Source organism: Lycium barbarum, chromosome 3 (genome assembly GCF_019175385.1).
Source record: "Lycium barbarum isolate Lr01 chromosome 3, ASM1917538v2, whole genome shotgun sequence".
Classification (NCBI taxonomy): domain Eukaryota; kingdom Viridiplantae; phylum Streptophyta; class Magnoliopsida; order Solanales; family Solanaceae; genus Lycium; species Lycium barbarum.
The window spans coordinates 4,666,080-4,679,603 of record NC_083339.1 but is presented as its reverse complement, the minus strand read 5'-3'; the positions used below and the strand labels follow the sequence as shown (position 1 = coordinate 4,679,603).

The 13,524-nt window shown below is 37.3% G+C and overlaps 1 protein-coding gene across 3 annotated transcripts; it reads right to left on the bottom strand.

Annotated features, from left to right (window-relative positions):
• Nucleotides 1–526: 526 nt before the first annotated feature.
• LOC132629984 (serine/threonine protein phosphatase 2A 57 kDa regulatory subunit B' beta isoform-like) lies at nt 527–13,163 on the bottom strand. Of its 3 annotated transcripts, none has more exons than XR_009578455.1 (3): nt 11,707–13,157; nt 763–1,171; nt 527–684 (listed from the first exon to the last, which is right to left on the bottom strand). XR_009578455.1 is itself a non-coding variant. In XM_060345462.1 (2 exons), the coding sequence occupies exons 1-2, from the start codon at nt 12,829–12,831 to the stop codon at nt 869–871; spliced, it is 1,428 nt and encodes a 475-aa protein (XP_060201445.1). In that variant the 5' UTR covers nt 12,832–13,157; the 3' UTR covers nt 527–868. The 3 variants fall into 3 exon arrangements, 1 of the variants encoding a protein (XP_060201445.1); XR_009578456.1 differs by lacking the exon at nt 527–684 and adding an exon at nt 1,862–1,968 and having other exon boundaries at nt 1,033–1,171; nt 11,707–13,163; XM_060345462.1 differs by having other exon boundaries at nt 527–1,171.
• Nucleotides 13,164–13,524: the final 361 nt, after the last annotated feature.

Sequence of the window (13,524 nt, the reverse complement as noted above, 5' to 3'; positions counted from 1 at the left end):
GTGGATTAGTAAGTAAATCATTCATCCTTAATCAGGATCTTGAGTTCAAACCCTAGGTCTGAAAATCGCATTATCTAGGGAGTACTTTACCCCCAATGTGAGACTTCTTGGTGCAAAAAACTTGACGATGGCTAGACTGACAAAGGGGTCGCAGCGACCAGGCCCAGAGGATTGTTTACCAAAAACACAAGCTTCTGCAAACTTGTACCAATGTAGTACTTCATTCTACGATAAACATATAAAACATTCATATGTATAGATATCATGATCTACATCTTCTGAAGATCACCTTAAAACAAGTATTGCGATTAATAAAGGAGTTTCTCTATTTATAACACTTCCCACCTATCAAATTCAAGTTTACGATACTAGCTATACAGCAAAAAAAGAAAGAAACAAAAAAATACTTCTTTCAAGAGAAAGAAAAAGAAATGCTCAGAATAAAAATCCTGGAGAAGTCCTCTTTTCTTTGGCTTTTGCCCTCCCTGTCCTGATTACTGTAAATTAAAACTGTATAATATCGTAATTTCATGCTCCAGAGAGTTCATTGCAAGAATAAAAATTTCTCCTGACGAAAATTACAGAACAAATTACAACAAGATACTTCCACAAACCATTCTTGAGCTGCAGCACACGACTAGTGATAATCAAAATACATTCTTGAATTATACCCTGCTGCAATGCCTGTCATCATCTTCAATGATCCGGCACATTGAAAACAAAAAAAGAACCAAAAAAAGAAAACAGGAGTAAAATGAATACCACTATAACAGAAGAGCATGGTTGATGCAAGCATCCAGTTCTGAGTAGGCGTGTTTAATCCTGCACTTGAAGGATCAGGAATAACGATCAACGTGTTTTTATGGTTTTACCCTCCTTGTCCGGAAGCAGCTTCTAATCTCTGCCATCTTAACTCTCGTTGTTTTTCCAGCTCAGTGGCTCGAGCTGCTTTCTCGGCATACTGTTTCTGGCAATCCTCAAACAAATCGGCGTCCATTTCAAGGAACATTTTGCGGACATTTATAGTCAGCCCATGGACAGCCTGATTCCAATGACTCCTTATATTCTTTTCCAGAGCCTCAAAAATTATTGGTAAAATGACATTCCGATTCTGGGCAATCAGACCCACAATGTGCTCGTTATTCCATAAAAATAAAGCTCGTTCTGCAACCTGAAAAATATAAATTTACTTCAAAGACACCCCAATGATATTCAAACTGGCTTTTTATAGACCTGAGGATCCACCTCAGACAAGAATAAAAATTACTGAAATAACCTGGGGACATTTAAAACTTCTTTCTAATGTTCTTCAAATAGAAAATAACATCAGATATTTTTGTTATTCTACAATGATTTACTCCCCTCCATTCCAAATTATATGAGGTTTGTTTGGCTGGGCATGGAGTTTAAACATGCCATAAGATTTCTGTCTCTATAAAAGCATGTCATTAAGGATAAATTGGAATGTCTAAAGTTTAAATTGTTTCCAAATATAGAAATGTGTCATTCTGTTATGGCACGGACTTATAAAAAAAAATAGTGCCGCATAAAATGGAACAACGGAGTACCATAAACAAGTAACATGTCCAATGAATAACACTAAACCAAAAATGACACCCAAAAAGTCTATCCTCGAAAGGAAACAAGGAGGAATAGGAGCTGAGATAGCAGGGACAGAGTCTGTTTGCACTAGTTTTGAGTGCGAACTTACCCAGCTTTTCATCTATTTATCACGTGTGGTCTCAGCCACTGCGGGCTACGAATGCAAATTTTCAGGTACTCGAAGTCTAGAAGAGTGTACTAAACAAGGAGAAAAGACAGCTGATTCCCGAAGCTTAAATGAAGAAAGGAAAAGTCAAACCTGTTATTAGCAGTTCCAACTTCCACGGAAAAGAAGAAATCTAAATAACATTCCAAGATGTGATTGGGCTATACCAGCTTGTCCACAGAGGTTTTACACCTTGTTCTCTTCCCCAGTGGCATTTAGAATAAAGAAAATTCAGCAAATTGGTATTCAGGTTCACACTCAAAAAACCAAAAAATAAAAAATAGTAATAAAAAAAAGAGAGGAAAAAAAAAAAAAGAAGGGGGAAGGTCTGAGAGGCATTACCATTAACCTCTGCGCTGATAATAAGGCCTTAATACTCTAGTTTAGCTAAATTCGCATCTCCTTGAGGCTTAAATAACAGTTGTCCCCATGTTCCAAACACTAACTTTAATAATCCTATGGCTATTATCTCTCTCTCTCTCTCTCTTCTGATACACTTTCAAGTGAACTTCATAATGCCAAACTTTCCAGTCAGGAGAGTTTATTAAATAATATAACCAGCGAAGATGGTGGTAAGTCATTTTCCAGAATCTGGTCTTTAATTAAGAAACTCTTTTTTTTTTTTTTTTTTGAAACTGTAATCCAAATACAGTTCTTAATTAGAAACAAATTACTCCCTAAGTTTCATTTATGTGACCAAGTCTTAATGTGCATGGAGTTTAAGGACAAAAAGAAAGATTTTTGAAACTTATGGTTTTAGACATGCCATAACATTTGTATAGATATAAGATTTTTATGAGTAGTGGTCTTAAATATGCCATAACATTTGTGTGGCTATAAAAGCTTATCATTAAGGCTAAAATGGGAAAGTTAAAATAACATCTTTTCCAAATTTAGAAAGGGATCATCTCTTCTTAACAGACTAAAAAGAAAATAGGGTCAAATAAACTAGAACTGGGCTAAGTAATCTACTTAAAGAGAATAGAATCCATAGGACAAATTCACAGAACAAGACGCCCTCATTTCCTCAAGGCCAGAAATAAACAAAGGGAGGTCTAAGAGAATAATGTGTTTCGCCAATTTTTTTCTTTCATAGTGGGAACAAGTGTATCAAGATATGCAGACAGCTTGAGATCATGAGTAGAATCTAAAGGACAAGAAGATCATTTGGCTTTGCATAATTGAGATTACATTGAAATTTTTATATAGTATCACCTATTTAGGCAAATACCACCTTACTGAAACTATAAAATGGAAAAGTAGAAGTTGTTGGATCGATGGGTAACTAAACTCCCAACACTGGCCAAAACTAGCTTAACCCAAACTCAAATTGCATTAACCCATTATGACACAGTCTCCCCTTCTTTTGCCAAGCCAACAGTCATCCCCAAACTGACGACATTAATTTTTTTTTTGAGACTGGTAACATGTATATTTATATATATATATATTAAACCTGCACCATGACAGTGCAGCCATACTTACAAAAAAAAAAAAAAAAAAAAACACCCCACCATGCTGAGGACTACTGCTTCACAAGGAACCTAACATATCAACTAGTGATTCAGCCTCTTCTACATAGTTTTCTTTATACCAAAAGTGAAACAAAATGACACAATTCATCTTGATTTTCTGCATAGAATTGCATTTGTCTTCAAAAACTCTATTGTTCCTCTCCTTCCAAATTATCCACCAAATAACTGCTGGGACAAGTTTCCACCAACTCTTTTGTCTTACTGCTCCCCCATTATAGTTCCAGCACTTCAATAGCTCACAGCTGTTCGCCGGCATAGTCCAACTTAGTCCTACCATGTTCAAGAAAAATTGCCACAATTGTATAGTGAAAGGACAATGTATAAATAAGTGTGAGTTACTTTCTCTGGCTGCATCACACAGAACACATCTAGTACATAGATGAAAACCCCTTCTCCTTAAGTTTTCCTGGGTGAGACATGCTTCTCTTGCTACCAGCCAAGAGAAACATGAAACCTTATACGGTGCCTTAGTCTTCCAAATGGATTTCCATGGCCACTGATCGGATTGTGTATATTGCCTGAGCTGATAATTGTATGCTGATTTGACAGTAAAAACACCATTATTTCCATGTTTCCAGTACAAAGAATCCTCAGATTCTTTAAAACCTTGAAATTGTTCCAAGGTCTTGAATAATTCCACAGCTCTTTCCAATTCCCAGTCATGTAGTAATCTTCTGAAAGTAATATTCCATCCATGTACTCCTTTAGCTGATTCAAGTTTTACCTCCGGTAGAGTAACAATATTATAGAACTCAGGAAACAAATCTTTTAAGGATCCATGCCCAAGCCAGTTGTCATGCCACAAGAGAATTTTCCTTCCATTGCCCACTTTTATACTGATATTTTTGGCCAGAGATGGCCACAATGATCTAATAGCTTTCCAAACACCCACTCCAAAGGGACTATTAACTGACTTAGAGCACCACTCTTCTTCTTGGCCATATTTATCATGCACAAACCTCCTCCATAATGCATTGACCTCCATGTTATATCTCCACAACCACTTCATAAGTAAGCTTTGATTATGGATTTTGAGATCCCTAATGCCAAGTCCTCCATCCTTCTTACTGGTGATGAGGCAGTCCTATTTAACCAAATGGATTGCTTTCCTTTCTTTGTTGCCTTGCCAAATGAAATTTCTCCTCAATGAATCTATTCTTTTCAGAACATTAGATGGGATAGGAAACAGAGACATGACATATGTGGAGAGGGCATCCAGTACACTGTTGACTAAAATGACTCTGCCGCCCAATGATAAATACTGCCCCTTCCAATTAGCAAGCCTCTTTTCACACCTTTCCAAAACATCATTCCAAATTTCCAGAGCTTTACTTTTTGCACCCAAGGAGAGTCCTAGATAAATGGTGGGTAAGGCTCCCACCTCACACCCAAGAATTTCTGCTAGCACTTAGAATATTTTCCACTTTATTGACTGGAAACAACATACTCTTATTCCAGTTAACATGTAGCCCTGATACGACTTCAAAAATCACCAAAATAGACCTCAAATATTCCACCTGGCTGATATCTGCATCACAAAAAACCAGTGAATCATCTGCATATAGTAAATGTGTGATCTCAGTGCCATTGTTCCCCCCAACTGCAGCTCTAAATCCCTTCACAAAACTCCTTTCCTTTGCTACCTGAAACATCTGATTACACCCTCCATGGCAATGAGAAAGAGGAAAGGTGAAAGAGGGTCACCCTGCCTCAAACCTCTTTCTGAGGCAAAAAAGCCTTCTGGTGAACCATTCACCAAAACTGAAAATTTTACTGTCTTTATGCAGAAAGAAATCCATTTAATCCACTTCACCCCAAAACCCATGTCTTTTAGAACTTTAAGTAGATAGTTCCAATTAACGTGGTCATATGCCTTCTCAATATCAAGTTTGCATAATATGCCTGCTTTCTGTCCTTTAAGTCTAGAATCAACACATTCATTTGCTAACAAAGCTGCATCCATAATTTGTCTACCTCTTATGAAAGCCATTTGGTGTCCATTTACCAACTTGTTGATCACTCTTTTAAGCCTCTCTGTGAGCAACTTAGAGATGATTTTATACACACTCCCAATCAGGCTAATGGGTCTGAAGTCTTTTAGTCTCTTGGCACCATTCTTCTTGGGGATTAATGCAATATAAGTTGCATTAAAGCTCTTTTCAAAGAATTCACTTCTATGGAAATTCCTAACAGTGTTCATCAGATCCTCTTTCACAATCTCCCAGCAGCAATGGAAAAATCCCATAGAAAAGCCATCTGGACCCGGAGCTTTGTCAGCTGCACATGATTTCAGACAGTCGATCACCTCTTGTTCTTCAAAGTCTCTCTGTAGCCAAACATTTTCCTCTTCAGTAACTCTGAACTCTCCTCTTAGATTGAAGCTAGGTCTCCAATATTCTGTCTCCGTGTAAAGTCTCCGATAGAAATCCACAATTTCCCCCTTAATTATTTGTGGATCAGTGATGGTATCTCCCTCCACTTCTAGACTGTCAATGTGGTTGTACCTCTTATGGCAATTAGCCATCCTCTGAAAGAACTTAGTGTTCTTATCCCCTTGCTTCAGCCATAGAATTCGAGATCTTTGTCTCCATGAGATTTCCTCATTTTTTGCCACTTCATGATACTCCGTTTGTAAACTTGCTTTCAAAAGTAGTTCATCTTCTGTTAAGGTTCTTTGCTCCTGTATGGAATCTATAGAGTTGATTTTGTATAGGATATCTGCTTTCTTGACCTTCAGATTCCCCCCATTTAAAGCACTCCACTCCTTCAGTTTTGATTTCAGGAACCTCAGTTTACAGGCCAGAATATATTCTGGTCTACCTGATTCTTCACAAGATGTCCACCATTCCTCCACCCTTTCCTTGAAACCTGCAACCTCCATCCACCAATTCTCAAATTTAAAATATGATTTTGAGAAATCCCATTCTCCACATTTCAATGATATAGGGGAATGATCAGAGATAATCCTTGGTAAAACAGATTGTTTAATCATGCTGAACTTTTCATCCCATTCCACAGAATGCAAAAATCTATCAATTCTTGAGGAACATTCATAATTATCACCCCTATTCTTGAGCAACCTGAATCAATTCTTGAATACCCTAAACAAATCCAAAAGGTTGCTCAAGTGGTTCAGGGTGTTCAAAATTCTTTCCAACGTCCAAGGTTCGATACCCAAGGGCAACTTCTTTTTATATGTTTAGCTTTTGTTGTTTTTCCGAACCCCCTGAGTGAAAATACTGAATCCGCCACTGGGTGAAAGAGTTCCATGGACTTCTTGTTTTGCTGGTAACCAAGATCTTATTATGCAAAGAAGTAATTTCAGGGCTTTGACTGCAACAGTTAAGGAAATAAGTAGTTCAACCTATTACTGTCTTCAGTTATCAGTAGGGCATTATTTTCATCAAAAAAGGAGTTTACTTATGACTAAATTAAGCTAAGAAAACTGTTATGCTCACATTTAAAAAACAACATAAGTAATATTTTTTATATTGGAATTCATTGGCATTAAGGTGGTTCACATTTCCTTTATGAAATAACTACCAAAAGAGTATTACTACTGTGGTTACAAATTCCTCTCAGAGTTACTTGCTTCACTTGGACTGCACTGAAGGAAGCATGCCTAACACAAGACAATCTTAGAAGGAGAGGTGTAATCGTCGTTAACATGTGTATCATGTGCAAGCAGACCAATGAGAGTGTCAACCATCTATTTTTGCACTGCCCTGCAGCAGCTAGCCTCTGGTTTTTCTTCTACTCTATGCTTGGTCTACAATGGGTAATGCCCTTCAACATCAAAGATGCATATGCTAGCTGGATACTCTGGAGAGTTGACAAATCCATTAAAAGAATCTGGAGAATGATCCGAGCAGTAATTTTTTGGACCCTATGGAAGGAGAGAAACAGCAGATGCTTTGAAGGAATCTCAACTCCTATTTGCTCTCTAAAGTCTAGGTGTTTAGTTAGTCTTTTTAGTTGGCATTTTTTTGCCCCTGTAAACAATGTGGGTAACTTTCTAGACTTTGTCAGCTCCTTTTCTCTAGTTCAGTAGAGATAGGATATCTTTAGATTGTTCTACAGGTTTTTGCCAAGTCTGTCAGCTTTTCCCATCTGTAACCTTGCATCTTCTTGATGTTTTACTAATGAATTTTATTACTTTACCAAAAAAAAAAACAAAAAAAAACTTATCTGGACAACCCAAATGCACACCAAGATAGTTAATTTGAGATAGGCACAGGAATTATATACGTCAAATTATAAGGCTATGATAATCTACTAGGTGATGGGACCTTTCAATAGGAGGTCTAACTTGGTTTTGATGAATAAATCGCGAAGCAACAAAATACAGAAGCGAAAGTAGAACTGAGTATTCTAAATCAAGTATAGAAGGTGATTCTCAGCAGAAACTGTAATGACTAAGGAATTGCACAGGAAGACTTAATTGCTTCAGAATTTGAGAGGCTTTAAGGCCTGTCGATGGAACCTGATTCAGTGAGATGGTCCTTTACGCATAGTGGACACAAGTTCCTGACTTCCTGGGTACATCGTTAACTTCTTGCTATTTCTGGCCATGATACTTGATATGGAGTTCTGCATGTTGCTCGGACTCTCCAAAAATGATGCCGCACCCGTGTCGGATCTTTCAAAAATACACTACTTTTGGAGGATCCGACACGCACCCGTGTCCATTTTTGAAGAGTCCGAGTAACATAGGACTTCCGCTCCATAAAAAGGTTAAAGTAGCAAATTTTCGTTGGTTAGTCACTTGTGAAGCTGTTTCGAGTTTCGACCCAGCATAATTTGCAGTGAAGGGGGATGGACATGTGCAATAGATGCTTCATATGAGAAAAGAGATGCAGAAGACACCAATGATCTCTACTGCCCCTAATGTTTCCCAGATATGGAATCTATTCTTTTGCATCCTTGGTATTAAACAGGTCATCCAAAAAACTGTCGAGGAGTTGCTGTTATGATGGAGAACAGGCCTAAAAAAGGTACAAGAAGGACTAGAGCACCATCCCTACCTGCGTTAGGTGGTTTCTGAAGGATATGACTGAAAGATGCTTTGAAAGGAAAAGGGAAAAAAAAAAAGATGCTTTGAAAGCATATTGGATTCTAAATCGGGGCTCAATTCAAATGTATTTTCTCTAGCTTTTTGGTGAGGATGAAAAATGTTTACAATGTAAACATTCTGATCAAATTCCTCAGTTCCTTCCAGGATTAGACAGATTCATCAAGCATTTCAATTTTGTAATCTTATAGTGTGCATAGGTAGTGCTGCTTTGACGCAATAAAATCTTACTTATCTATCAACAAAATGGCAAGGGAGAATATAACTTTTGGACCACTAATCACATCCAAGTGTGTGACTTTGATATTCTGTTATGGGTGTATAAAACAATGTAAAAGAAACAACTCGAGGAAAATTGCTAATGTGAAGTCTTAACCATTTTAAAGAGAGTTGAATTTGCTTCTACTAAATTATTAGTACTTCTTCCATCTCTTCTGCACAAGGTTTTTTTATGCCAAGAGATTGAAGCGATAATCATTACATATCAAAGTATTCATAAGGGTTGATGAGACTAAGAGCCCGTTTGGATTGACTTATAAGTTGGCTTATAAGCTGTTTTCAGCTTTTTTTAGTGTTTGGCTGGCCAGCTTAAAGTCATTTTATGCTTAAAATAAGCTCAAAAAAATAATTGAACCCATTTGACTTAGTTTATCTAAAGCAGCTTATAAGCTGAAAACAACTTATAAGCCAAAAAAAATAAGTTGGACTACCCCAACTTATTTTTTTCAGCTTATAAGCTGCAAACAGCTTTAAGCTGTAAGCCAATCCAAACAGGCTCTAAAGCATCTTTCAAACTTAGGAGCTTCACAAAATTCTAATGGGAAGTCCTCTATACATAACTAAGGTAAATTTTGAAGGATAATCTTTCTGAAGAAAATCTGAAGGATAAAAGGATAAATTTTGGTTGTGGGTTGTAGAGGAATATCATGAAGGGATGGGATCATTTCGTGGAAAATATCTCATTCAAGGTCGGAGATGGGAGGAGAATATACTTTTGGGGACATAACCGCTGCGGGAACATATTATTGAAAGATGATTTCCAGAGTTTGTATAGAATATCTTGCCAAAAGACTTGACTATTCAACAAATTAGGGGGGCACACGGTGGAGAGACTTTTTGGGATTTGAGATTTAAGAAGGGGTTTCCAAGATTGGGAAGGGAGTGAGTTTCAAATGTTGATAGACTTGCCTCATAGGCAAGTCAATCCAGTGGATGATCCCGATGTTTGGTGGTGGGGCTTGGGAAACAATGAAGTGTTCTCTGTGAAGTCTTTTTATGAGAAAATTTTGGTTAGGGAGGAGATTGATTTCCCTTGTAATGCAATAAGGGTTCCAAGCGTGCCGAGGAAGGTGTGTTTTCTCACTTGGCTAGCCACTAGAGAGGTGATCCTGACAACGGAAAATCTTAGAAAGCGGAAGGTTGTTTGCGTCAGTTGGTGTTACATGTGCAAGGAGACGGCCGAGGACGTGGACCATCTTCTCCTACATTGCGGGATTACCATGAGATTATGGTCGGATATGTTTAAGTGGTTTCACATTCCTTGGACAATGGCAAGAACTGTGAAAGATTTGATGATTGGTTGGAAGAGTGGGAGGAGGAGGAGAAGACGAAGGGCTTGGAAAATGGTTCCACTTGCTCTAACGTGGGTAGTCTGGAGAGAGAGGAATAGGAGAGCTTTTGAAGGAGTAGAATCGAGTTTCTCTTAGTTGAGTAGCCTCCGCTCCCTTATTTTCTTTTGGTACAAACAGAAAGTTCTTTGTTGTATAGATGATTGGATGGAATTTGTAGTGAATCATATTTTGTAGATTCTTTATCTTTTGGTATACCACATGTATACAGCCAGTTTGGCCGTGTTTATGAATGAAAATACCTTTCCTTGATCAAAAAAAAAAAAAAAAGGAGCAAAAAAGTCAATTAATGCAAATCGGCCACAAAAAGCCCGGTACATTCATCCCGCTCGTACACTTGCCGTGGACAATGATGGTTAAGTGAGAGCTCTAATCTTAGGTATGATAACTATAAAATAGACAAAGAAAGACATTGAACTGAAAGTGGTAATGAAGTATTTCAAAAGAACTCCATCCACTTCCACAGTCAGTTGTATGACCCCCTTCCCCTCCCCTTTAACTAGCACGCATTGCCAATTACATGCACCATAGTGGATGACTAAGAGGATCAGGCTAGGTGTAACAAGGAATATAGTTACTTGGAGCTAGAAAAGGTAATGGAAGAAGTTCCATCTACCTCATTTGGAGAATAATGAGAAAAAAATATTACAAGAAGTGAGAGACACTCCCTACCAACAAAAATTGCAATAAGCTCCACATATAATAGCAGAAAGTAACTTGAAAAAAGACTCATAATAGAGAAATTGTCTGCAAATACATAATTGAAGTAACTTATACTATAGTTACGGGTGAGATAGCAACTAATTTGAAAAGTTAATAACTTTGGCAGGTAAAGGTTTTCATCTAAGAACCCATCTTATTCATTTTCTTTCACCAAGATACTTACACATAGGCAGATGATCTTTTGAAAATGACACCTAAACAGTGTTTCAAAGGCTCGCCTAGGCACACCTGAGCCCTAAATCTAGGTGCAAAACACACTGAGCGCTTCGCCTCGCTGAGTCGGCACTTTAGTGTAGTCACTAAGGTGCTAAGGCGAACACTTCATTGCAAATAGGCGTTGTTCAAAAGAGGTGACACTAAACAACAAAAATTTCACTTAATTGTACTTTTTAAATTTGTTTATCCACTTAAATTTTCTTCCCACTTAATTGTACTTTTTAAATTCATTTGTCCATATATTTGTTATTTATGGTCATAATTATTGTTCTTGAGTTTCATTTTTATCTTCTTAATATTTCCTTCATTTGTGCCTTTCTTTATTCAAGCCAGCGCTTTGCGCTTAACGCTGCAACAAACCTCATTGCTTTTTGCACCTTTCGCCTCTGATAACAATAATAACATTGCACCTAAAAGACAAAATGAGAAAGAAAAGGAAAGGAAACACCTTCTGGTATCTTACCAACCAAAGACAGAAAATACAATCAAGGCATTTTCTGTTTTTCCAAACTTTACAATCTAAAATATGTACTCAGCAATCCTTTTTTTATATCCGTACACAAGTGGTATATAAAAGTAGAGAATCCAGACAAAAGTATGATTCAACAAATAGTTCCAATCCTCTGCACACGAGCACATCCACCAAGCAATAAGAAAATAAAAATAAAAAAGTGCCATAAAGAAGTTACTAGATGCATTCACTAAATTAACAACCAAGGAATCAGGTAAATGGCGGCAATTAATGGCTTTGAAGTTTCTCCTAACCTGGAAATGCGGGCTGTTAAGGCAACGAGCAATCTGTCGAAAAAGAGGAACCATACAACGCTGAAATTCAGCAGCTTGCGCGGCTTCCAGCACTTCTTCAACTTCCCCAATAAATAAAACTTCCTTTTGGCAATTAGTAACAGGCCAGTACTTCAACAAACCCCTTATAACCGTATCAGCCAACTTATAATCCTTCTCGACAAACTGAACAACACAATACGACAACTGTTGATGATACATTACGATTGGTTTCGGCTTATGCAATGGTATAAGAGCTCGTACAAGAAAAAGCTTATGTTCCTCTTTCATAGGCAACGCGAAACCATTTATAATACTCCCTAAAATCTCCAACAACTCACCAATCCCACAATGTCTCTCCGTCTCATAAACAAACCTATAAAAGATATTATTAATCGCCTTCCTTATAAACGGTCTATGCACCATAAACTTCCCATATATCCGATGAAGTATCATTTTCAAATATTCCCTCTCCCTCTGATCCTCACTCTCAAACATATCCAATAACTTCAACACAAACGAATGATCGATAAACCTCTTAGCAACCTTAGTATCAGTATCCGTACTCACGATATACCTCATTAACAACTCGTAAACTAATTGTAAATGTGGCCATGATGGCTCGAGATATGATTCTTCTTCATCAGGTTCTACATTTTCCGACCCTGTATTCTCATAACACGTCGGGCCCAAACATCGAAATATATTAATCGATATCATCTTTAACATCTCTCCTTGGTTACCTTCACTTATTTTCATAGCATTACATTGTATACAATCAATAAGTTCAACCAATGTTTGTCTTTTTATCTCTTTTTCCCTAACAAATGAATTCATTGTATTATTATTATTATTGAATTCAAATTGATAACAACAAACCTGAATTTTCCTTAAGAATAAACTCTGCCTATCAGACATTGACACGTCTTTCAACATCGGAAGGTTCTCGATTTTTTGTGATGACGTCACGTTCGTCGTCATTATTCCGGCGGTGCTTCTAGAAGAGTGGTTAACGACAACTACATTTGTACCGGAGCTCCGGTGACCCGACCCGAAATCCGATTTCGGTACCTTTTTCTGCCCTCGCTTAATGATTTTATTCAACATTCTATTCAAAAAAAAAAAAAAAAAAAACCTAAGTTATTAGCATATCAAACATTAAAAACAATAACATAATCTCCTCCTTCTGTTGAGATTAGCAGTAATTACGATTTACGAGCACTTGATTTTTTTTCAAAATGTGCTAATTTTTGTAATTTTTTTGGAAATGTGGATCTAGTGAGAGGATTGTAGAGAGAGGAGAAAATGAACGGTGATCGGACGGAAAAGTATTTTCCGGCGATCAAACGGAGAAAATAGAGGGAGAGAAATGTAAATAAGAGATAATTTAAGAGAGATATTGAAAAAATGGAAAAGTAGCAGTAAGAGAGAGAGTGGTGAAAGTTGGGATAATTTAAAATGGAGGGGCTAATTTGGAAAATAATTTTTCTTCTTTCATTTTTATTCCTTTCTTTTTCTTATTTATTTTATTTAATTAATAAAAATATCATCAAAAGTTTACTACTATTAATTACTCTTCATCTCAATTTAAGTATCTTAGTTTGACTAAACACTTATGGAAATGCTTGGAGGCTAGAGGTGTACCTGTAGCGTACATTAGGGGGGTGATCAAGGACATGTATGAGGGAACCAAGACCAGGGTAAGGACAGTGGGAGGAGACTCGGAGCACTTCCCAGTAGAGATGAGGCTGCACTAGCGATCAACTCTTAGCCTATTTTTATTTGCCTAAGTGATGAATT